This window comes from Canis aureus, chromosome 19, assembly GCF_053574225.1.
Source record: "Canis aureus isolate CA01 chromosome 19, VMU_Caureus_v.1.0, whole genome shotgun sequence".
NCBI lineage: Eukaryota > Metazoa > Chordata > Mammalia > Carnivora > Canidae > Canis > Canis aureus.
The window spans coordinates 52,347,980-52,372,486 of NC_135629.1; the positions used below are offsets into that span (position 1 = coordinate 52,347,980).

A 24,507-nucleotide genomic window follows, 5' to 3' on the forward strand; every position below is an offset into this window, starting at 1 on the left:
ACACCTGGAGCCCCTTCACCTGGAATGGGCTTGGGTAGAGACCAGAGCTCCTGGAGGAGGAAGGAGAAGCAAAGCTAGGGAGCATGGGAGGCAGGAAGGCATGTGGGAGAGCCAGGAAGAGATCGAAGAAGCAGAGGCCAGTTCCCTAGGAGCCTCAATGATGTGGCTATGGTGGGGAGTGGGGGGCAGAGAAGAGGAACAGGGGAGGGCTTTATTTTAGCCAGATCCCTGGTGGCCAAGGTGAGACAGACTGCAGGAGTGAGGAGAGTCATCCCTGGGGCCAGTGGTTGGCAACAAGGGGAGTGCGGACTCCCACCTGCACGTTCGCTCCACCACATGGACCCCACTGAATCTGGAGAGGGATCTTGCGTAAAGAGCCCCACAGGCCTGGATCCCACCCCACTGAGACCATGTAGTTAGCAAGACCTGCTCTTCTGGGAGCTACCCTCCCCCGCCCATCTCTAATTAATGGCCTCTCTGATTAAATCATCTCCGGGAACTCGGGACACCGGGGCCATACTGCAAATGAAACCAATGAATAATAAATGGGACTGCCTAATGCACTCATTTAAAACCAATTTTTAAAGAAATTTTCAAGAAAAGCAATTAATTTCCATTTAAATTAACAAGTCTGACATTGAAAAAGAACCGATTCCGGGATAGGCCCATGAAGGCACTTTGTACCTAGTTTAAAAAAAAAAAAAAAAGAAACGAAGAATGGGCACCTGGGTGGCTCAGTGGTTGAGCGTCTGCCTGTGGCTCAGGTCAGGATTCCAGGGTCCTGGGATCCAGTCCTGCATCAGGCTCCCTGCAGGGAGCCTGCTTCTCCTTCAGCCTATCTGTCTGTCTGTCTCAGGAATTAAAAGAAAGAAAGAAAAAAAAAAAAAACAGGGACAGGGTTGGGACACTTAGGACCTCTGTACCCCAGCCCTTCTATATGTATTTATTTGCAGACAAATCTCCCCCAGTGAGCACAGTGGGGGTGGGCAGTTCATTGGTCTCTCCTACCCCCAGTGGAAGGTTGGGGACCGAGGGCTGCCAAGTTCCAGTCTTTGTCCAAAACACACACAGACCTGGAGACCCGCACAGAACGCAGGGCTGGGTGTGGGTGTGCCTGTCACATCTGCACACCAGTCCTCCTACAGATGCCCAGAGCACTTGGCATCACACCGCCCGCCCCCTCTCTCACACAGAGGCAAGCCCAGAGCTCCTTACAGGTTTGCATTTGTGGCTTTTGTCTCAACCAAAGATTGGCAGGAGGAACAGCGCCCCCTTCCTCCGGGATTCCTGTGTGCCTCGGGCTGCCTGCTGCCACCTCTGACATCCCCCCTTGTGGACGGTGCGCCTGGTGACACCGGGGTAGCTTTGCAGCCCATCCTATCTGTGGCAGAGCCTGCGGTACCCCAAGTTGAAGTTGAGGGGACCCAGTCCAGCCCTGCCGCATGGCCACAGGCCTGAGCTGGTGCGTGTGGCAGAGGAGTGGAACCCCCCTCCCCCCTCCCCCCTCCCTGCAGCCCTGGCGCCAGGGCATTCTGGGCTGGGAAATGTGAGGCCAAAAGGACAGGAGGGAAGACTGCACCGCTGTCACCGTCCAGAAGGTCTGGGATTTATGACCCCGCCTCCAGGCAAGAGGCAGCGGGTGGGAATGCGGAGCAGGTGAGGGAAGCCACAGCTACTTAACCATGAATCACCCCGACGCTGAGTGGCCTCCGAGGCATGTTTATCTAACAGCGACATTCTTTTGTGTTTGGGTTCTGGCCGCTGCACAGCTAGATGAAGGGGGTGGCCACACCCAGTCAGGGGGACTGCTCGTGTCACATAGGACACACACCGAGGGATAACCAGAGTCCCACAGCTGCCCGTGCACGCACACACACACACGCACACACGCACAGATTCCCACAGTGACAGAGAACGCTACAAAGACCATCTCCCTGCCAACCCCACACAGGAAAACATACACCACGCCCCAGCAGCGTCTCAGCCCCGTGCACCCTCTTCATTTCTGCTCCTTCCCAGAGGCTCGAGTCAGGAAGGGTGTGATCGCTCCCCCGTCACACAGAATTGTTGGTGCGAACGGGGGTGCTGCCGCCTGCCTGCTGGCCCCCACAGGTGACGGGAGATTCTGTGGAGAGGAAGCCCATTAAACCTTCCTAATGACAAACACTCTGGCAGGCAGCAGGCAGAGAGCGATCGCTCCAGAAACCAGCCAGATGGGAGCTGGCCCAGGTGACCGTTTATGAGACACAGCCGTAGGGGCCTCCCTTGGGGTGGGGCTGGTTTCCATTGAACGAGGGGGGTAGAGTGGGCTAAACTGATAAGCCCCGTGATTGAACTGCGCCCCCAGCCCAGGCCCTGGCACAGGGGAGGCTGTGAGGAGGGGACAGAAAGCAGGAGGGCCACACCCACAGGCCACCTGGGAGATGCCTCTACTCTCTCTGCCCACAGGGACCCGCTCTGCTCCAAGAGGGCCCTTTCCCCACGGACCCTTCCCCAGAAGGTTGGGCAGGATCCCCACTCTCAGAGGTGCCTGGTGGTAGCACCCCTCTTCCTGGCTGGTCCCGTGTTGCTAAGGTAACAGCATCGGAGAAGGAGGCAGGACCCAGGAACATCGTGCCAGAAGCATTTGTAATAACAGGAAAGCAGGCATTGGGGTGCTGGGTCTAATGTGTTCTACTTGGGAGTGGCCTGTGTACGGAGGGCATGGGGTGATAGGTGCAGAGGGCACTCAGGGCAGGGGAGCTTCGGTCTGGCTCTCCAAGGATCCCCTGAAGATCCCCAGCTCCACCCTGACCTGCTGAATCCAGAGATGTGAGGTCAGGGCACTGCCCTTGCATTCTCGAACATTCTTCAATACCCAAGTTGGAGGACCACTGGCACTGACTGGCACCCCAATTCTCTGCTAGGAGCCATCCTTCCCCGGGATGAAGGGAGGCTTCTCAGGGAGGAAATGCAGCCTGGATACTTGGACACCAGGGAGGACGGAAGATGATGGCTCCTCTGACAGCTCCCCCTCACCTCAGCGGGGAGGGAACGAGACACAGGACAGCAGAGTAGTGGTTCCAAGTTTAATCAAGGATGCGAAGGGGGCTGCACTGCCACTCAGTGAGGACCCCAAGGTGGTGGGCAGCCTGGGCCCCACGTGGAGCATTTGCTTTTTGCAATTGAATAGAGGAACAAACATAGCATAACCAGAAACAGTGTTAAGGCCGTCCTGCCCCCATCCTGGACCTGGGTGGCAAGGAGGGACACAGGGGCAGCTCAGCTGACTAGGCCTTCTCTTTGGGACAGGTGACCCCCACCCCTTCCGTCTGGGAGCCTCCCCACTCACCTGCCCTTCTGAAGTCAATTCCTAAAGGGGAGGGGAGTCTGACAGGGACAGCTCCAACTAGGGGCAGAGAGGGGGCCCCCAGTGGTGAAGAGCTCCCCTCAGCCATTTTGAGAACAATAAATACTGTGACGTCAGCAGGGTAGGGCACCTGTTGGCCAGCTGACAGCAGGGAGCAGAGTCTGTGGGCCCAGCCACCTGTCCCACCCCACCCGACCCTGCAGGCCAGGCCTGAGCCACCCACACCCCTCACTCCGTGCGCAGGATGATGTGGATGCCGGAATCCGTGAACACGGGCCCGCTCATCTCCCCCGTCCGCAGTGCAAAGGAGGCATCTTCAAATGGCTTCTGCATCTGACCTGGGGAAGTGTGAGCGATGGTGTGTGGGGGTCAAGACCCGGCCGCAGGCCAGGACCAGGTGGAGCGGGCAGATGGGACTCCCACCTGCGCTGAGCCTCACGCTCATCCATCACATGGTTTATGGCCCTGTCAGTGGGGCGGCGGGCCATTAAGAAGGCCCCAGGAAGCCTGAGGACAGCATGAGGGATGGCAGGCAGAGCTGCTGCCACTGCTGGGCACTTGGGAGGCACATTTTAGTGATGAACTCGTCTCCCTGGGCCCCCGTTCCCAGCCCCTGCCGCATCATCTGTCCTGCCTGCCTCCTGGGGCACACAGGCAGCTGACAGCCCCTTGCTGGCTCTTCCCACACTCCTCACCCCATCCTGGGCCCCTCCCCGATGCTCTGCAGACCCCAAGGTGGAGGGGGAAGAGGAGAGAAAGGAGGAGGAGGAGGTGGCCTGATCCCCTCTGCTCCCCCCTTTCCACTGCCTGAGCCCCATAGGCCTAAACTCAGGACTGCTGAGCTGACCTCTCCTCCCCTCACCCCTGTGGGTGGTGCTGGGAGGGGCATTCTTGGGGACCCAGCCTTACACCCCCCAACCAGAGGAGAGGCACACGGCAGCCAAGTACCTACCCTGCCGTGTCCATGATGGGGACAACTGCATCGAGGGACCCACAGACGGACTTCCCACCGCAGGGGGGAAAGGAAGCCAGGCAGAGGGCTCTGCAGCCCAGCCAACCCCCCAGCAGTGGGAGTCCCTCTGGAGCCTGCGGGACTGTGCTGCCACCTGGTGGACCCTGAAGACCTGCACAGCCGTGGCTACCCCTCCCAACCTCCCCCTGGCAGGGGGATCCCCGCAGCTGGGACAGAGGCTCCTCTAGGGCCAGGTAGTGCCCACTCCTTGCGCACCTCTGCTGAAGGCACCCAGGTCTCCCCTGGCCTTGGCCGAACTGCAGTCGCTGAACTGTGAGGCCAGAGATTCAAAGTCTTCCTCTCCTGACTTGATCTTCTGGATGTAGCCTGTGGACATACAGGGAGACCTCTCGTCAAAGGCAGGGTGGGATGGAGCGGGGGGCTCCTGATGGAGGGGGCACTTCCCTCGGAAAGGAGGCACGCAACCCCTGCCCTATTTGCAAGGGTGACCACTCGCTCCACACACATTCATGAACACCCCCCCCCCACCAAGTGTGCGCCCCCTGACCCTGTGGTGGCCTCAATAGCCACACTGGTCTCAGAGCCCGTTCCCCCACCCCAGCTCCCTTTGCCACTCCTACCTCCCGCCCCCTACAGACATAACATGAACACAACATGACCTTTTCCCACACCCCAACACGTATTTTGGGGAAAATCTCTACCTCTAGGCCCTGTTGGGGAGGAGGGCAAAAAGCAGGGCAAATACTGAAGAGGGATGCTGGGACCCAGGGCCCTGCCAAGATCCCACAAGGCACTGATGGGGAAATTTTCTAGAAGTTTCCAGGAGAAAGGCAGGAGGCTGGGGCACCAGGCTAGCTCTGCCACAGGAGCTGTTGGCGGATCCCCTGGGCCTCAACTGTCCAACCTATCGGAACTGGGAGGAAGGCCCAGGCTGCTAAGTGGGGCGTCGTGAAGAGACCACAAGGCAGCCGAGACGGGACATGTGTCATTTCCATGGACATGGCCTCATAGCAGCCGACACCGTTCTTGCAGCTGCCCTAAAAGGCTGTGGTGGCATCACACTGGATGCATCCTGTGTGTGGTACAAACTGCTTCCGCTGGGGACTCATCTCCTGGGGGCGGGGGGTGGGGGAAGGCTGAGGCTGCACTGAGCACCTATATGACTCACATGTGGGGAGCAGGGCACATAGGAAGGCTGTGTTTGCGTGGTGAGGAAGAGCCTCCTGTTGCTCCTGAGTCCAGGTTCCAGGCAGGAGCCCTAGAGCCAGAGCCCACCCTCTCCTCCTCGAAATGCCCCATCCTGCTCCAACCAGCTGCCCCAGCGCTTGAAGGAACATTCCTGCCAGTCTTGTCCCTGCACCCACAGGCGCAGCCACGGGGTGGACTCCCAGGACATGCAGCTCCAGACCACCCTGGTCCCACATGGCCTCCCTGACAGCTACTCTCCTGGGGACATTCTGCACACCCACCCAGCCCACCCCGGGTGTGAGGATCACCCTGTTATCCCTGCTAGTGGGCTTCTGCACACCACCCTCCACTGCTCCTGTCTGAGCACCACAGGGACGCTGCTGATTAAGCCACCTGGCGAACTGAGGCCCAGACACCCAGCCGGGGCCATCTGCCTGCTGAGCTCGTGCAAACTCCGCTATGACCACAACTGAAACAACACAACTGTGACAACACACCTATCACCCCATCCTGTCCCACACCATGGCAGCGCCTGGGTCCTGGTATCTGGTCCACTGGGGGCCTTCCACTGCTGTCCCCCTCACCCTGTCATCCCCATGTCCCAACCATCCCTCTGCTGCTGGCCCATTAGTCATCTGCCAGCAGACCACAGTGACAGCACAGTGTGCCTGCCATGGAGACTCTGACAAATGTTAGGTGCTGTCACAATTCTCCCATCCACAAGGGCCATGCGTCTCAGTGATAAGACTCCCCCCGTTTCTGTGTGACTTGCCCATCCCTGGGCTATCCTGCCTGTGCATCTTGTCATGGGACAGGCTGCCTGGTCAGAAAAGCTTGCCAGTGTGACATGAGCCCCACCCTCCATGGGCAGGGGTGGCTTCTGCCTGCAATGCCCATGCTGGGGCTGACCATGCCCGCTGGGGCTGCTAGGTGGCCCCCCAGTGCTAGCTGCACCCATTAGTGATCCAGCCTGAACTGGACATCACCAAGACTTCTCTACTCCCTGGACTCCGGGCTATCTCTTCGCCTCACCTGGGCAGCCTCAAGATTCTTCCTCCTTTCCCTTGTCTGGACCTCGATTCGCTGGCCAGAGAATCCTGTGCATACAGTGCTCCCTGCTGTAACCTGCCCGGCTCCGGGCACAGGCCCCGCACCTGCAGAGCCGAGCCCAGTACAGCACCACCTTGCCGCATCCTCCAGGAGCCGATGCTGTGAGTCAGCAGGGATCCCTGAGACTAGATGGCCTGGCCATGGTACACACAGATATCAGCCCAAAAATCAAATAAAAGCCAAGTTTCTGCCCGCCATAGTTCATAGCACCCAAATCTTCCTCTGATCAGCCAACTCTCAGGAAATGTTCTGCTTGGACAGGAGCCTCAAGTGACTTAAAAACAAACAAAAAAAAATCACTGCTTTCTCATCTCCTCTTTCTAGAAGCTGCCCGTCAGGAGTCTGGCCACAAGCCAAGATGCAAGGGAACCCTCAGGCCCCTGTGCATCCCCTGGGCTCAGTATTAACCCAGCCCCCGTGACAGCCCTCCCAGTCTGCCCTGCCCCTTCCACCTCGAGGCCTTTGCTTAATGGTCTCTTCCCATAGGAAGCTCATTTGTTGTCCTCTGGCCTCATCCAGGAGTCTTTCCTAAGACCCCGCTGTGGGAGGTGCCCCCCTACATTTGCCAGTGTCCCATCTGTGTGTCACCTGCCTCAGACTGGGAGGGCAGGGCCAGTGGGCCTTGCTCGCTGCTGTGTTCCCAGCACCTGGCCCTGTGCACAGAACAGGTGCTCCCTAATGCTGAAGGAATTCATGAATAAATGAGACAGAAACAGGCCACAGAGAAGGAGGGAGAGGGATCCACCCCTCCGCTCCTTAGACAGAAATGCTGAATCTCATGTCTCTTTCCTCTGTGCCTTAGATCCAAATGCTCAAGGGGGGAGGAAAAGGAAGCACATACCAAACACCCCCTGCCACCCTCCTGGCGATGCCCTGACCTAGCCAGCCTGCCTCAATACCCCTCACCGAGACGGCACTCCATCCAACGGGCGCTCCAGGTGAGAGGCAGATCCTGGGGGGCAGCCTCTCAAGGAGCTCCCCATCTGAAGCAGGGAACTTTTACCTGATTTGGGGAGTTGGGGGGCCTTTGAAACTGGCTGCATGACAGAAGTGCACCTGTCGCTGCTGGGAGGTCACAGGCTGGCCTGCTCCATGCGTCTCTGAGGCCAAGGCGGGTAAACTCTAGACTCCCCCACTGTTGTATTCAGATCTCAGCTCTACCCATCCCGAGCTCTGTGACCCTGGTGGGTGACTGCCTCTCGAAGGCATACTCGCCTGACCTGTAAAATGGGCTATTTATAGCAGCTCCCACCCTGGAGGGCTAGCAGGAGGGACAGTTACTGCTGGAAAATGCCTGGTGCAGCACAAGCCCCTGACAGTTACTAGCTGTCAGTCCATGTGGTAGGGAATGAACGTGTCCCCTCCAAGTTCGTATGTTGAGGCCTCAATCCCCAAAATGACTGTGTTTGGAGACGGGCCTTAATGCAAGTAATCAGTGATAAATGAGGTCATAAGGGAGACCCCCTGATCCCATAGGATTAGAGTCCTTATAAGAAGAGACACTAGAGAGCTCCCCCTCACTCCCCATGTGCACATGCCATGGAAAGGCCACGTGAGTACACAGTGAGGAGGCAGCTGCCTACAAGCCAGAAAGACAGTCTTCACCAGAAACTGAATCGGTCAGAACCTTCATCTCAGACTTCTAGCCCTGGAACTGTGGAAAATAAAATAAATAAAAATAAATAAAATAAATAAAATAAATAAAAATAAAATAAATAAAATAAATAAAGCCAGCCTGTGGTATTCTGTTACAGCACTGCAAGGTAATACACCACAATTGTTTAGGGAAAGTGAGTAAACAAATCAGTGGTCTCTGATTCTAAGATGTTGCTTTTTTTAAAGCAGGGGAGGGGCAGAGGGAGAGGAATAGAGTATCCTAAGCAGGCTCCACACTCAGTCTGGACCCCCAACGTGGGGCCCCTGAGATCATGACCTAAAGTGAAATCAAGAGTTGGATACTTAACCGATTCAGCCACCCAGGCACCCCTAGAAAGGTTTAGAGACAGACAAGGGAAGGGGCCTGGACCAAGTAAAAGTGGACAGGATTAAATCTGCCCAGAAAACCGAAGATCCAGCAGGAGGGGCCCAGAGAGACCAGAGACTCAGCCTGAAGACAGTAGACTGGAAGGGACCCGCCAACCTTGGGTGGGGACGCTAGGCCAAAGGGGCTCACTGACCCGCAGACCCTGGGAATGAGCATGTTTGAGGAGACTGCTACTCACACCAGGGCCTCCCTGGGACCCTTAGGTCCCAGGCATGTGGGGCTGGAGGGATGGGGAGCAGGTGGAGAGGGCTTCTCCACAGCCTGGCCTCCTTAGACAAGGACACTGGCAATGACAGGCAGCTGGTCCCCAGATCCTTGGCAGGGCCTGGCCACAGCCCAGCAGCTGCAGAGGAAAAGGAGCCTCAGCAGAAAACGCGGACATGCTGGTTCTTATTGCAGGCAGCCTGTCCCCTCGGGGCGATGGACCTAAATGGGTACTGATGAGATTCGAGCCCAAATCCTGATCTCCTGATCACCTGGAACAAGCCCAGGACAGGGGGAGCGTCCACTTTTACAGAAGAGAAAAACAGGCCTGGACACCCGAAGCTTGCTGACAGGGCACATGAGTGTCTGGTTACAAAGCATTCCGTGGCCTGGGCCATCTCCCAGCTTTCTCCTAATGACCCCTGAGGGGTCTGTCCCAGCTCATCTCAAGACACTGAGTAAACAGGCCAAAGTCACCAGAGGGTCTCCATGCTGAGTCCACCAGGCGCCTGAGTCCCATCCAAGTCCCACCAGGCTCCCTAGTCCCTGCTCAGAGCTCTTTCAAGAAAGGAGCAGATGCCTTGTCCTGACCTGGGCCCTCAACCACACAGGCCTGAATGACCAGGGTCCTGTGTAGATGTTAAGCGCTGGGCACTGAGCCCACTGCTCTGTTGAGCCGTCAACCGCTGGCTGGCCCCTGGGTCTCATGGCCATCCTATCCCCATTCTACAGATGATGCAGCCAAGGCTCTGAGATACTTGCTCAAGGCCACACAGCTGGCACCAGGCTTTATCTGTGTGTGACTCCAGGATGAGCCACACTAGTTGTGACCTCACCCTGCCCCACCCAGCTAACCCGTTACCATATGCTCCTGAGTCTGCCTCCTGACCTCTTGGGAATCTGCTCCCCTCTCCCTGGCCAGTCACATCACACTGCCTGTAGCTGCAGGTCTGCCCACAGCTCCCCCGGGCCATCTGCACAGGTACATGCATGTTCCAGCCCCTGCTAACACTCCAGAGTCTACACCGACTCCAGGGCCTGACAGCTTCCTGGGAGCACCTCCCAGATCCCCCTTCTCCAAGACCTAACTGACTCAGCAGCCCCAGGATCCTCCCACAGTAACAGCCCACCAGGCGCACACCTATCCATCCTGGAAACGGGGAGGCATCCTCAGTTGCCCCTCCCAGGCAGTCTCCGAGGCCTAAGAGCCTTTCTTCCCAGCCATGCCCACTGCTTCGGCCTCCTGCCATCTCTTGCCAGGATTGTCCCAAAGGTCTCCGCCTCTGGCCTGGCTGTTCTGCAGAACTAGACACTCTCCCAGATGGTCCGCCTCTTGCCCACTCTTGTGGGTCCCCAAGCCTCAGAACACGGACCACCTGAGCTGGGAGGACCCAGGTCACCCCTTGATTCTCTGGGCATTCTCCACGAACCTCCTCCTTTTCCCTGGGGCAGCACACCCCTCCTCCCAGCTGCTCAATGTTAGATCCAACCAGCCTGGGCTCTGGGCCTCCCAGCATCCCTGGCCCTTGACACTCCCCACACTGCTCTCTCCTGAAAGCAAGGCACTGCAGGACCAAACCCCCCAGTCAAATGTGGCCAGCTTTCCTGCTGTCTCCAGAAAGGACCCGGACTCTTCGCTCACTCAGGGCCTCAACCTTGCTGGGATAGGTCTCATCCTCCTCAGTCCCCTGCACAGCCTTCCCCAGAGTCCAAGCTACGGCCTTGCCCAGGCCTTTACTTCTGGCTCCCTGCTGTTCATGAAACAAGGCCGTGAGGACAGAGCATAGGCCAGGCTGTGTGTAGAGTGGTGGGAATATGGTGGGAAGAGAGCCAGTCCCTGCCCTCACAGAGCTCAGGAGGCGAGCTCTTTAACCTGCCTTCCAGAATCTGCGCATGAGCTCTGCTCCTCTCTATGAGGCTGCCGTGTGAGGCTTGCAGGGGCCAGGACACCGCAGGAAGCGTGTGGGTGTAAGTAATATCCTGTAGCCAAATACCGGACCAAGTAATATGACAGTAAAACAACCACCAACACTGACTGGGTCTGCACTTTGCAAGGCCTGTGCTCCTAACAACAATCATCATGACTGTTAGCATTAGAGGACATTTACTAGACACCAGGAACTGTTACTCATGTTTTACATTCATGCTTTTTACTGCATGAGGTCAGAGTCTTCACAACTGTCCTAGGAGGTAGGTTCTATCATCAAAACACGAATCTTACAAGTGAAAAGACAGGTTCAGAGATGTTATGTAACTTGCTCAAGGTCACACAGCCAGGGCTGGGCAGTGCCAGATAGGAACCCAGGCCGTCGGGGTCTGGGTGAGGCACAGGTCATCTGGGGTAAGAGCAGCCCAGAAAGGGTCTGGGGTCTGTGGTGCCAGAGTCTGAATGATTAAACCACACGTGAGATCCAGCCCAGAACTGTCCAGCAGAACTGCCTGTAAGGATGGAAAAGTTTTATATCTGTGCTAAGATGGCAGCCACTAGCCACCTGTGGCTGCCAAGCACTTGAAGTGTGGCCAGTGTAAGGAACCAATCTTGAATATGGCTTAGTTTTAATTAATTTAAATAGTAACAGCCATGTGTAGGTAGTGGCAGCCATACCAGGCAGCTCCATACCAGGGTTCTGCAACTTATGGCCCTAGTGAGCTAAATGCTGCTGATTTCATAGTTTTCTTGGCACCTACACACCAGGTATGGGCAGGTATGTGACAACACCCATTTTACAGAGGGGAAAACTGAGTCTCAAGATGACACAAGCTCCCCCTGGAGCTTACAGGGCATAGCCACCATCTGAACCCAGGGCTGCCAGCCCCCAAGGCTGGGTCCTCCTCTCGTAACCTGGCTCACCCTCAAATGCCAAATAGAAAGAAAAAGGAGAGGCAGCTGTGCAGTCCAGGCTCATGTCACGTACAGGCAGTTCGGTGGCAGCCAATGCTGACAGCTGAGTTAGCTGGGGTGCAGGGCCTGGTGTGATTTCTACGAGGCTGGCTCCAGCTCCCAATGAGGGGACAACCTCTCCCCACATTCCCCCCACTCCAACCTGCTTCCAACTCTGCTCACCATTAATCAGCTCCAGGGCCTCCTCCTTGGTCCTGGTGATCTTCTCCTGTCGCCAGGATGAGGGCCGCCGGGACTGGCTGTGCTTGACAAGCAGGTGCGAGCAGCGGACCCTGGTGGGCTCCCCTTGTCCATTTTTGCTGCCACTGCTGCTGTTGCCACTCGGCCGCTCCCACTGGCTGGCATTAGTAATGTGATTGAAGTAGTATACCCGGCCTGGAGGAGGGGGGATACAGGAATTCAGCTGGGACCTGCTCAAAGGACACCACCCGGAGGCCAAGATGACGGACCGGCCAATGGGATTCCTTCATTCAACAAATCCCCTGAGTCCACCTCGAGCTACAGGCCCCGAGGGAGCCAGCATTCTAGATGGGGATGGGCAGGCCCCAGACAAGCAAATAAGACAATGTCATAACTTCAGTTATTAGTGACTTCAAGGAGGAAAACCACCCAGAGTGACAGGAGAGACGAAGCCGGTGTGGGGACAGGCAGCCAGGCTGCCTGTTCAAGTCTGGCTGTCACTCACTGTGTGAGCTAACCTCTCTGGGCCTTGATTTTGTCACCTGTAAAATGCAGATAACAACAGTCCCTGCCTGTAGGGTTGTGCTAAGGACTGAGTGAGCTCACAGCGGTAACACACTTAGACTAGTGCCCAGTACACATTAGGAGCGTGACAGCTATCATCTCCCTGTAGACGACAGAAGTGAGGCCTCACCTTCCACACCTTTGGAATGTTTCCTGAGTGTACACTTGGCCCCAGGCACACATGGCTGGAGGCAGGAATTAAACCCAGGTTGCCAAACATGAAAGCTCTGTTCTTAACCCGCACCCGGTGTACAGCGCTGCACAACTATGGACCAGCAGTACAGGGGGGTCAAACGTTACCCAGGGCCCAAGGAGCAGGAAGGAGGGAAGGCCACAAGAGAGAAGATTGAGGTAGAACCCAGGAGAGCCCAGGCATCATTCCAGGGGCTGAGATTTTTGCACGACTGGCACCCAGCACCGTGAAGAACTGAAGGTCACCCCTGAGGAAGACCATTAGGGTGGAGCCGAGCAGAAATGGCCAGAGAGGGGGCCCAGAACAGGGCAGAGCATCAGGATTCATGCTGTCAGCTGTGGCCACGGAGCAGGGCTGGAGCGGGCTCAGTGAGAGCTGAGCCAGTGACCGACCCTAAAACCTTGCAATGGCCTCTCTCTCCATGAACCTTGGTTTTCTCATCTGAAAAGTGGGGGTGAAGCGAGAGATTAAGGACATAACTTCACGGGGCTAATGTGGAGAACAGTGATGATCCGTGCAAAGTGCTCACCAGAGGGCCTGGCCTTCAATGAGCAGATATCACTGTGACTGTGATTTTTATGGGCTGGGGAGGCAGTGCGGTGAGATGCTGGGCCTGCTCCTCACTGGTCTGCAGTGACAAGGGCAGGCGGGCTCTGCTGTCAGACTGACCGGACTCTAATCCAGCCCCCACCCCCTGAAATGAATGACCTTGGGGGAGCTCCTTAAGTTTTCTGACTTCTGCTTCCTCACCTGCAAAACGGGGTGATAACTATCCACCTCCCAGAGTTGTGGTCATTCAGAGAGAGAGAGGGAGAACACACTCCAAACACACTTGGCACAGGGCTGGGCGGTAAGATGAGCGTGCGGTTACGGGTATTATTACTGTGGATAAGCCTCAGATCGGGCTCCCGGCACAGGGTCCATCCACCGGGCGGCGACGACAGACTCGGGTTAGGCGGGGATGGCCGGCGGGTTAGCAGGGGCAGGTTGTGGGCCCGAGGCCCGGCAACGCTCTGGGGCCACGCCCTGAGCGTGGGGTTGGGGTGTCCTTCCCCGGGGTGCCCCCCGGGCCCAGCAGGGTGCAGACACGGTCCCCGGGGACGTCGGGTGCAATAGGCCAAAAGGTGTCAGCCGGATCGGCAGGGCCAGGGCCATCACCTGGGGGAGTGCTGCGGGATCCCCGGCCCCCCGCCCCCGCCCCCCCACCCCCGGCAGCGCGCTGGGTCTCTCCGGCCCCGCCCCTTGCCTCAGTTTCCTCCGGCATCCCCGCTCCTGAGGTTCGCAGCCCCCACGGGGCGGGCCCGGGCCGTTACCCTGGGAAGACGCGGAGGAGCCAAGACCCCACGGGAATCGGGCGGCGGCGCCGCGCCCCAGGGGCGAGCTCGAGCCCTGCTTCCGCGGGCCCGCGCGGCCCCGCCCCAGCCCCGACCCCCGCGGCACCTGAGCTGCGGCTCATGCGCTTCTCCCAGCCGGGCGGCAGCTTCTCCTCGTCCGCCATCTTCCCTCCTGCCGCAGCGCCCGCTCCGCCTCCGCCGCACCGCCTATGCCGCCCGCACCCGCCCACCGCCGCCGCCGATTGGCTCGGCCCGCCTCGCCCCGGGGCCCGGCGACGATGCTCATTGGGCGCCCGAGCAGTCCGGAGAGGCCTTCGGGCTTTCTATTGGGTAGCGGCGAGACTGGGCGGACCCTCCGTGCGTTCTACCGGGTCCCGCCCCCGTACGGCCTCCCCCGGATCCCGCCCCCTTCCTCCCTCGGCCGCTGACTGGTAGGGAAGGGGCTGGAGCCCGTCCTTCTCCACAGCCTCCGGCGAGCTTCACAGAAGTCCGGGCACCTCCTTTGCGTCCTTCGCCGCAGGCCCCATCCGATTGGCTACTGCGGCAGTAGTTCCCGCCTTCCTCAGCCGTTCCCGGAGGCCCGCGCCCCCTTATGCGGAAGTGTCCGGGTGGTTTCGAGGTGACGGCAGCCCACGAGGTACTTGAAAGAGGCGGTGCTGCCTTAGCTGTTGCCGTAGCAACGCAGTTGCCTTGGTGATGAGCAGCGAAGAAGCCTAAATTTGGCTCCTCCATCCTCCTTCTCCCCACCTGTTTCCTCCAGATGTCCAAAGCTGTCCCCCCACTTTTTTTTTTCTTTTGCGAGACTAACCCTTTCCCTGTGCCACTGACCAAACATCTTCTACTTCCTTTGGAACCTACTTAACTTATTCTCTCGGTCTGGCTCCTGCCTCTGTCCTGGGTGACTGGTGGGTGTTGGCATGGCCACTTAGCTGGCGACACAGGAGGATGCGTCTGTAGGAGGATGATGAGCTCAGTTTGAATCGTCTTAAAATTGAGTGTGCGGCACCTGTGGGACTCTGGGGAGGTGCCTGGGGACAGGCTGGAGATAGATACGAGAGGCAAAGACACCAACAAGGAAGAGTTCAATGATAGTTCATCTAGAACTAGACCCCTATGTGACCATTGAAAAAGAATGAGGCGGGGATCCCTGGGTGGCTCAGTGGCGTAGCACCTGCCTTCAGCTCAGGGCGTGATCCTGGAGTCCCGGAATCGAGTACCACATCGGGCTCCATGCATGGAGCCTGCTTCTCCCTCTTCCTGTCTCTGCCTCTCTCTGTGTGTGTCTCTCGTGAATAAATAAAATCTTAAAAAAAAAAAAATGAGGCACAGTCATATAAAACATGGGAAAACATGTCTACAAGAAATAGGATATAGTAGGTTAAGAGCATTCAAGAGCCAGATCGCTTGTGTTCAAAGCCTGGCTATGACTTTGAAGAAACTAATCTCTGTGTTTCAGCTTTTCAGCTTCTCCATCTGCAAATGAGAATAAGAAATATATATATCTCATACATACCTTTGATGCAAAAATTGAGTTAATCTGTAGAATGCTCTCCAAACAGCGTCTGCCTCATAGCAAAAATGTTTGATGAGTGAAAAGAAAAGCTAGTCACTGTACAGTGTAGCAATTATAGTATGTATGAAAGCATAACAAATCAACAAACATTAATTGAAAATAATTAGTTATAGAAAGATATCAAAGCATTAAAAAAAACAAAAAGGAAGCTGCAGAATATGTATAATTATCTTAATTGTGTAAAAACTATATACCAAAATTTCTGGATTCATTCAAATATGTTAATGACTAGCACTGGTAATTCAGGTGAAGGAAAAATTGAGAATCTTATGTTTCAATATAACATTTTGGTTTTTCTTATAAGCACATATGATAATCTTAACCATAATATTTTTTAAAAAATGATTTTCAAGGTGTCTGGGTGGCTCAGTCAGTTAAGCCTTCGGCTCAGGTCATGGTTTCAGGGTCCTGGGATTGAGCTCTAAGGTGGGATCCCTGCTCAGTGGGGAGTCTGCTTCTTTCTCTCCTTCTGCCCCTGCTCATGCTTGCTCTTTTTCTCTCTCAAATAAATAAATAAAATCTTCAAAAAAAAAAAAAAAGGATGATTCTGGACTTAGTGCAGTTATAAAAATAGTGTAGATTTTTCATATACCCTTTACCTAGCCATCCCTTATATTAACATCTTATATAATAACAGAATGGGGGATCCCTGGGTGGCGCAGCGGTTTGGCGCCTGCCTTTGGCCCAGGGCGCGATCCTGGAGACCCGAGATCGAATCCCACGTCGGGCTCCCGGTGCATGGAGCCTGCTTCTCCCTCTGCCTGTGTCTCTGCCTCTCTCTCTCTCTCTGTGTGTGACTATCATAAATAAATAAAAAAATTAAAAAAAAAATAACAGAATGGAGGTGGGGCTCCTGGCTGGCTCAGTTGGTGGAGGATGTGACTCTTGGTCTTAGGGTTGTGAGTTCAGACCCTACATCATGTGTAGAGATCGCTTAAAAATAAAGTCTTTGAAAATAATAGAACAGAGATCACGAGGGATCACTTTTGTTTCCCTGGGGGCATTTGGCCATTTTTGGTTGTCACAAATAGTGGGGAGGGAGATGCTACTGGCATTTAGTGGGTAGAAGCCAGGAATGTTGTTGAACATCCTATAATGCACAGCAACTCCAACAAAGAATTATCCGCCCCAATGTCAACAGTGCCAAAGCTGAGAAACCTTGCCCTAGAATAATTATCAAACATTTGTAAATACTATTGGAAATCAACAATAGTACAATACTATTAATTAAAAAACAATTAGACTTTAGAAGAGAATTTCCTGTTTTCCCACTAATATTCTTTTTATGTTCCAGGACACACATTTGTCATGTGTCCTTAGTTTCCTCCAGTTCATGACATTTTTTAGGTCTTTTCTTGTCTTTCATGACCTTTGATACTTTCAAAAAGCAGAATGTCCCTCATTCTGATGTTTTGTCATGATGGGGTTTGTCTGGTATTCTCTAATGATTTGAGGTTACATGTTATTGGGAAGTATATCACAGAGACAAGGTGTCCTTCTCAGTGACTCATACCAGGTGATCAATGATATTGATCAATGATATGTTTTACTGATTGTATTAAGGCATCTTTTCCTGCATAATGAATTACCCTACAATTTAGTGGATTAACATTTAGTATTTCATAGTTTCTATGGAATCCAGGCACAGTTTAGCTGGTGTTAGCAGGAATGGCTGTGGTCTCATCTGAAGGCTTGACTGGGACAGGATCTACTTCTAAGCTCCTTCATGTGGTTGCTTGCAGGATTTAGTTGCGAAGGGGGTGATGGATGGCTGAGGAACAGAGTTCCTTACTAGCTTTGGCTGGGGGCCTCTCTGTGAGGCAGCTGGCTTTCATCAATGAGCAAGTGAGAAAGCAAGACAGAAGCCACAGTCTCTTTGCAACTTAATCTCAGAAGTGATATCCAATCACTTTTGCCATGTCCTATTTGTTAAAAGCTAGGTCTGGTTTATGCTCAAGAGCAAGGGATTACACAAGGTTGTGAATACCAGGACAAGAGGATCATTAGGAACCACATTAGAGTCTGCCTACCATACTTGTGATGTTATTAACTTTGATCATTTGGTTAAGGCAGTATCTAAACTTACAATTTTCCTCCTTGTAATGAATACTTTTTGGGAGATACTTTGAGGCTGCACAAATATCCTACTTCTGCTTAAACATTTACCAATGGCTGCCAGTTTTTAGCATCTGTCAGTATTTCTTTATCTACAGCAATTAATTACTATGGTAATGGTGATTACCATTACTATGATGGTAATCATATGATTACTATGCAGTGATTTATTATTTTCCTCTTCTCCATTTAACTGCAATCCTTTTATAATGAAGAGTTGTCCCTTGTTTATTTACATTCAATTATTTATTGATATAAGTATGGGCTCAAAGATACTTATTTTATCCTATTGATTATAGTCCAATACTATTATTATCTGGTTGTCCAGGTGGTTCCAAATTTGGAAACTGTGAGCTTGTTCACAGGCTGGCTTCTGTGCCCTTTCTATATGCTCTCATCCTTTCTATTGGAGCACTTCCTACTACCTGGCCCAAGATATTCCAGGCTCAGCTAGTATATTCTCTATCCTAGTTCTGGAACCAATCACTTCTGGAAGGCTTGGCTCCTTTCATTGGAGAATATTTAGAAACTAAGATCTAGGTGCTGGGTATGCCCATTGCTACTGGGGTGTCACTGCTTCTGGTCCAAGGAGATAAAGCAAGGAAATATATGTATGTATACATACATCTGCATTTCTGCATGTCTGTATACATACTAAAAACATGAGTCCATACTAATACCTCCAACTCTAATCCAGCCTCACAGAGTTTATTCTAACCACTTCCTTTCACCCCACTTTGTTTTGTTTATAACTTCTTTCTCCAGCAGTGAGAAATCTGGCTCTATCTACAATATATTTACCTGTTTGTTCAACCATATGTGTGGTTATAGATGTACAAAAGTAGTTCCAGAATTGCTCAATCATAATGCTGTGAGGAATTTATTTAGAGTACAGTGTTTGTGTATGATTCTTTTTGTCTTTAGCCTTACAGTATCCAGTCAAAATACTTTTCCAAAGTTACTAGGTCAGCTCCTTTCTTCCCCACCCCTTTTGGTGTGGTCATGTGATTCACTTGTAATACAAGCAGATTCATCTGACAGCCTGCATTCTATCTTTCTTTCTTCCTACATCCTAGTTGACAAAATAAAGTCCTCATCCACTACCACAGTTCTACACAAGCGAGTACTATCATCACAAAAACCCCTCTGTACTCTCTTTTTATATAAAGCAAAACAAGCAATTATCAATAAACTAATGAAAAAGAATGAGATTAATTTATATGGAACATGAAAAATAAAGCATAAAAAAGCAAGTGATTGGGGCATCTGGCTGACTTGGTTGGTACAGCATGTGACTCAATATTAAGGTGATGAGGGGATCCCTAGGTGGCGCAGCGGTTTAGCGCCTGTCTTTGGCCCAGGGCGTGATCCTGGAGACCCGGGATCGAATCCCACATCGGGCTCCCGGTGCATGGAGCCTGCTCCTCCCTCTGCCTGTGTCTCTGCCTCTCTCTCTCTCTCTCTCTGTGACTATCATAAATAAATTAAAAAAGTTTAAAAAAAAAAAATATTGAGGTGATGAGTTTGAGTCCCATATTGGGAACTAAAAAAAAAAAAAAAGCACTGAATGGTATATATTACAGAATGCATTATTAGGGACGCCTGGGTGGCTCAGCGGTTAAGCATCTGCCTTTGGCTCAGGTCGTGATCCTGGAGTTCCGGGATCGAGTCCCACATCGGGGTCCCTGCAAGCAGCCTGCTTCTCCCTCTGCCTCTCTCTCTCTGTTTCTCTCATGAATAAATAAAATCTTAAAAAAAAAAAAAAGAATGCATAATTAACCCAACTGTATAAAAAGTATAGGTTATATTTCAGAAAATTTCTGGATTTACTCAAATATGTTAAATATGTTAAAAATTACCACTGGGAGGGGGGGGTGTTAAGAAATAAGAAACTTAAAGGACACCTGGATGGCTCAGCAGTTGAGCGTTTGCCTTCAGCTCAGGGCATGATCCCAGGATCCGGGATGGAGTCCTGCATCAGGCTCCCTGCGAGGAGCTGCTTCTCCCTCTGCCTATGTCTCTGCCTTTCTCTCTCTGTGTCTCTCATGAATAAATAAATCTTAAAAACAACAACAACAACAACAACTTAATTTTGAACAAAACATTTAAATTGTTTTTAGAAGCAAATATTAGCATGGTCCTCTTAAAAATAAAATTGAAGTTTCTATAAATGCATTGGAAAAGACGTGACCTCAGGAGAGAGAATGGGATAAAGGTTTTATTTTCAGCCTGTACTTTTCTATGCTGATTTGAGATTAACAAGTAACCACCTTATCAAGGTTGTGCTATATTAAAAAGAGTGGGGGGTATTTTTAAGTAGACAAATACGGGGGGAGAGAACTTTAACAGTAGGAAGATCAAGGTATCAGGAAAGAGACATTCCTGACATCAGGAGGGAGCTAGTCCTAAGGACAGAAGGGAAACCAAGATGGCAGGTAGGGAGGCGTCTAACAGAGACTAAGGAGAGATCATCGTCCATGAACTACATGCCAGTAGGACCCTAGGCAGCTGGAAGGTCTGCATCCCAAGAAGCTTGGTAGCGAAATTAAGGCAGAAGACTAGTTGGAGCTTATGAGGAAGGCTAGACTTGAACATGTTAATGTACTTCAGGAAATCAGCCAGGTCGATACAGGAGAGGGGGAAAGGGATGGGGCAAGCTTCTGGGTGAAACTCCTGAGAAAGGCTCCAGAATACAGCTGGAGGAAGGACCAACATTGATCCTGGGGTCTGTGGCCCAGGGAACACAGATGGGGTGTTTGGTGTCCTGTCTACTCACACCTGGGGGAAGGCTGGAGACAGCTTTAAACACTTTGTACCAGACATCCTGCTGTTTTAACTGCATTCTCGTTGAGATATGGGTGCCATCCTGGTTGTCTATTTTAGAGTAGGAAACCAAGGATCGGAGAGGGTGACTTCCTCAAATCCCATCACTAATGATCAAAGCCTAGCCTAAACCACAGTCTCTGTTCACTTGAATTTCCAAAATCCAAGGAACTGTGGCTACTTAATCATGCTTTAGCTCATCTACACATTTCACAACAAGGCAATTAAGTAAACACTATCAGTTCCAGTTTGGATAAGGAAATGAAGGCGTTAACTACCCTGGCCCAGGATCACAGCAGTGGCAGAGCTGGGATTCCAACCATAGTCGGTCTGAATCCAGAACCTGTATTCCTAACTACTGTATCTACTGTCCTTACCCAGACCCCCTTGATCTATTAGGATGCCAATAATCCCACAGATCTCTCGACCTTTACAGACCCTTGGCAAATCCCAGAGCTTCCATTCAGGCTCCCAAGCTGCTGGCTTACTCTTCCCTCACTGATCCAGTTGGATCCTGAACTCTTTATTGAGCTGCTGGGTACTGAGAGTATAGTGACAACCCTCCCACGTTAGAAAAGACCTCCTTCAAAGATGACAACAATGAAGCAACTTCTAAGATTTTATTAACATGAGTTTTTAAAAACAAGCATCCGTATCAGTGTGGGGGAGATGGTAGTGAAGAGGGGAGAGGAGCCAACAGGAGGGGAGAGGAGTGGGGTGGGGGGGGGGGGAGGCAGGACAGGACAAATGGAAGGAATTCTGCTCTATTGGTAATAAAGCTCCAGGTTCATCCCATCGTGGATTTCATCTGAAGTAAAAAACGTTAAGGAACTCTCACTGTGGGCTCCATCTCCACCCTCTCATCTTGCACAGGTGGGTCAGGGTGGCCTGAGGGCTCCACCCAGGGCCAAGGGAGCCATTTTGAACTAGGTCAATTTTGATTTGAAAAGAATCAGAACTATAAAAAAAACAAAGGTTCACGCTCCTGTTGCACAACAGACATGCCTGAGTCTCACTCCACCCTGACCACTTGTCCACACTCAGGTAGAGATCAGTAATAAATATTTAGACCTTCAAGTTTCTTCTAAGCCAAGCCAAAGCATTTCATCAACCACCCTCCACCCCTAACCAACATGACATGGCTTCCATTTTCTTTCTTTCTTTTTTCTTTGGATCCCATTTTCCAAATGCTTACTGTGTGCTACATTCTAAGTTAAATACTTTATGTGCACCATCTCATACAGACTCCAGCACCGAACAAAGAGAACCAAGTCTGGTATACAGAGCCTTCCTCAAGAAGTCACGCAAAGGATACAGTCCCCCAAAGACACGTGGTCCTTGAAAATCGTGTACCTGTGGGATAGAAACCTTTTGAATTTGAAGTCTGAGGTGGATTTTCATGCAGGAGGCAAGCTGAGGAAGCTCTGCCTAAGCCCACAGGGCTCCCCCACCCAAACCTTCTGGCCCAGTCCCATCCAGTCCCCAGTTCCACCGCTGCACTCACCACTTCTTCAGGACGATCTTGTTCCAACGGGTGCCAGTTTGGGCTGCGATCAGCTTCTTAAGGTCCCCGATGGTGTCATCAGTGCTGGGCGCAGACGAGTTAAGGAAAACGGAAGGGAGAACGGGGAAGAGGACATCCCAGGGCTGAAGGCGCCCTGCCAGGCCCCCACCCGCCCACTCCCCCGGGTTTAACTAAAGTCACCCTACAGCACACACGGAGATGCCTGCCTCACATCAAGCACCCCAGGAACCACTGCCTCTCAGCCGCGGGTGGATACTTGCACTTAACGCGGACCTTCTTCCCTAGACGGTCGTTGCAAACAACCTCGATCATCCTGTCTGGAGCTACACACGGCGTGGGGTGGAAGGCAGCAGTCAGGACTTCAGGGGTCTCCCAAGAGCCAAGACCCCGGGTTTGAGTCTTACGTTCACCCCTCAACCTCCCAGATTCGCGGTCCTCCTAGGCCCCAACTCCCAGGACCGCGGACCCCAGGCGGCCGCGCCTCCCCGCTCAGGTCGCCTGAAGGCCCGGCCTCGCCTTTCGCAGACGCGCACACCCTTGATGGCCAGGTCCGTCCGCTTTCCCCGACTCTGCGCCTCTCCCACCAGCCCCTCACCTCGAATCGCCTGGAACCCGCCGACGCCACAAACTCCTCGCTCGAGGGCGGAGCCCGGGTTAGAGTAGACGCCGAGAGCCGGAAGCGGAAGTGAACAACCGGAAGCGCCCTCCCCGCTCCCGGCTCAACACCGCTCCGGCTTTCTTCCGGTCCCAGGCAGGTTCCGAGCGCCGCTTCGGGGTCCCGAGTTTGGGCAGAGAATACTCGCCCGTCGGTGCGTGGGGCCGCGTTGGGGTCCCGGTTTGTGCGTGGCCGGGGAAGGGGCGTGAAAGCAAAGTCAGAGGTCAGGGGCCGGGCAGAGAGATCCCCCTTCCGTTGGAAGGTGTGGGTTGCCGCGGCCTCGTGTGGCGTCTGGTGGGAACATCAGGGGAGCCCGGGGACGCCCCGTGGGGGTGGTGACTTTTCGTTCCGGAGCCCGATGGAGCCTCTCAGTGGAGCCTCAGCTTCAGGGCGAGGAGGAGCCTGGGTCAAGTCGTGCTGTCATCTCGGGCCCCCTCCCTTCACTGGGGGCGGGGACTTGGAAGCGTTTTGCCCACCCCTCCCTTTGGCCATCGCTTCCCCCCCTTGCACCCCGACACACACACCTGGGCGCAGACCACAGTCAGCAAAGCGGCCTCCTGATCACGTCCTGGATACCAGCACGCACCAGTCCGGAGTCCCGTTCTCTCCTCTGCTGTCTCTGCCTCTCTCTCTGTGTCTCTCATGAATAAATAAAAATCTTAAAACATTTTTTTTTTTTTTTTTTTTTGGGTAAAGGGCCGCCTAGGTGGCCCAGTGGTTGAGGGTCTGCCTTTGGCTCAGATCCTGGGATGGGGTCCCGCATCAGGCTCCCCACAGGGAGCCTGCTTCTCCCTCTGCCCTTGTCTCTGCCTCTGTCTCTGTGTCTCTCATCAATCAATCAATCTTTAGAATGGAGTCCAAGTTGCATGCCAACCAGCATGATGGGCAAGTCGAGTGGAAACGACAGAAGAGGGTGATTACCCGGGTTTGTGTGATTGAGGAAGGTCACCCCGGCCCTGCAGGGAGCACCTTGTACCAGATCTCAGCCTTGCCCTTCAGCCCCAGAGCAGCCCCTTCACTGCCAATGGAACCATTAGGCTGTTCTTTCTCTGCAGACAGGATTTTCCCAGTTTGGTGAGCCTAAAGGGATTCGCTCTGAAAATGAGCTGCTGCTTCTGATTTGCTCCATCCACCTTCTCTGTCTCTCTGTCTTTTAAAAAAGATTTGTTTATTTATTCATGAGAGACAGAGAGAGGCAGACACATAGGCAGAAGGAAAAGCAGGCTCCCTGCGGGGAACGTGATGTGGGACTCGAGCCCAGGACCTCGGGATCACACTCTTAAGGACTAGGCTACCACTGCGGCATAGACACCCTCTCTTCCAGATTAAGGTGACAAAGGAAGGAGCCTCGGATACCTCACTTTAGAGACCCCTCCTCACACCTTGGTAATTAGAATTCAGAACTTCCCATGGGAAAAAAAAATAACAAACTTCCCATGAAAGGACTCAGTGAATGCCCCTTGAGGAACAAGGGCGGCTCCATTCCCCTCTTTGAGCAACAGAAGGTCAGTTAGTTGTTAGAGGTGCTGGGGTGAGGAGGAGGTAGGTGCTTCCCAGAAGGGAGGGTTGTGGGTCACAACCCAAGGAGCAAGCGGGGTAGGCCCTCTTTGCCCCCTTGTTCCCCGGGTTTCTGACCCAGAGGGAGGAGTTTATATGTGAGGTTTCCTTCCCTCCACCCCTGTATGCTGGTGGAACAGGAGATGGTACTTAGGAACCCCCCTGTAACTCAGGGGGTGAGGGCAGGAGCACCTGGGTGCTGCTAAACTTAAAAGCAG

At 53.3% G+C, this 24,507-nt stretch overlaps 2 protein-coding genes and 1 long non-coding RNA gene across 8 annotated transcripts; 1 reads left to right on the plus strand and 2 right to left on the minus strand.

The window, feature by feature from the left end:
- Positions 1-3,054: 3,054 nt before the first annotated feature.
- Positions 3,055-14,308, minus strand: PIN1 (peptidylprolyl cis/trans isomerase, NIMA-interacting 1). Its single transcript, XM_077860023.1, has 4 exons — positions 14,148-14,308; positions 11,933-12,145; positions 4,578-4,688; positions 3,055-3,687 (listed from the first exon to the last, which is right to left on the minus strand). Exons 1-4 carry the CDS (start codon positions 14,203-14,205, stop codon positions 3,578-3,580), a joined length of 492 nt encoding a protein of 163 aa, XP_077716149.1. The 5' UTR covers positions 14,206-14,308; the 3' UTR covers positions 3,055-3,577.
- LOC144290617 (uncharacterized) lies at positions 3,497-9,344 on the plus strand. 2 transcript variants are annotated; one of them, XR_013358181.1, is made up of 5 exons: positions 3,497-3,707; positions 5,136-5,403; positions 5,689-6,721; positions 7,423-7,558; positions 9,064-9,344. It is a non-coding gene; the product is annotated as an uncharacterized LOC144290617 (long non-coding RNA). The 2 variants fall into 2 exon arrangements; XR_013358180.1 differs by lacking the exon at positions 5,136-5,403 and having other exon boundaries at positions 3,499-3,707.
- A 6,849-nt stretch (positions 14,309-21,157) lies between the features above and the next one.
- Positions 21,158-23,395, minus strand: UBL5 (ubiquitin like 5). 5 transcript variants are annotated; one of them, XM_077860027.1, is made up of 6 exons: positions 23,257-23,395; positions 22,613-23,134; positions 22,334-22,400; positions 22,057-22,140; positions 21,868-21,920; positions 21,158-21,360 (listed from the first exon to the last, which is right to left on the minus strand). In XM_077860027.1, the coding sequence occupies exons 3-6, from the start codon at positions 22,387-22,389 to the stop codon at positions 21,317-21,319; spliced, it is 237 nt and encodes a 78-aa protein (XP_077716153.1). In that variant the 5' UTR covers positions 22,390-22,400; positions 22,613-23,134; positions 23,257-23,395; the 3' UTR covers positions 21,158-21,316. The 5 variants fall into 5 exon arrangements, with proteins under 5 accessions (XP_077716153.1, XP_077716152.1, XP_077716151.1 ...); XM_077860026.1 differs by having other exon boundaries at positions 22,594-23,134; positions 23,257-23,393; XM_077860025.1 differs by having other exon boundaries at positions 22,673-23,134; positions 23,257-23,391.
- Positions 23,396-24,507: the final 1,112 nt, after the last annotated feature.

Coding starts and splice junctions, on each gene's coding strand:
- PIN1 (XM_077860023.1), bottom strand. CDS start 14,205: ATGGCGGACGAGGAGAAGCTGCCGCCCGGCTGGGAGAAGCGCATGAGC. Junction 12,146..14,147: donor GCGCATGAGCCGCAGCTCAG/GTGCCGCGGGGG, acceptor CCCCTCCTCCAG/GCCGGGTATACTACTTCAAT. Junction 4,689..11,932: donor GGCCCTGGAGCTGATTAATG/GTGAGCAGAGTT, acceptor GTATGTCCACAG/GCTACATCCAGAAGATCAAG.
- UBL5 (XM_077860027.1), bottom strand. CDS start 22,389: ATGATCGAGGTTGTTTGCAACGACCGTCTAGGGAAGAAGGTCCGCGTT. Junction 22,141..22,333: donor AAGGTCCGCGTTAAGTGCAA/GTATCCACCCGC, acceptor GTCTGCGCCCAG/CACTGATGACACCATCGGGG. Junction 21,361..21,867: donor CCACGTGTCTTTGGGGGACT/GTATCCTTTGCG, acceptor TTTTTACTTCAG/ATGAAATCCACGATGGGATG.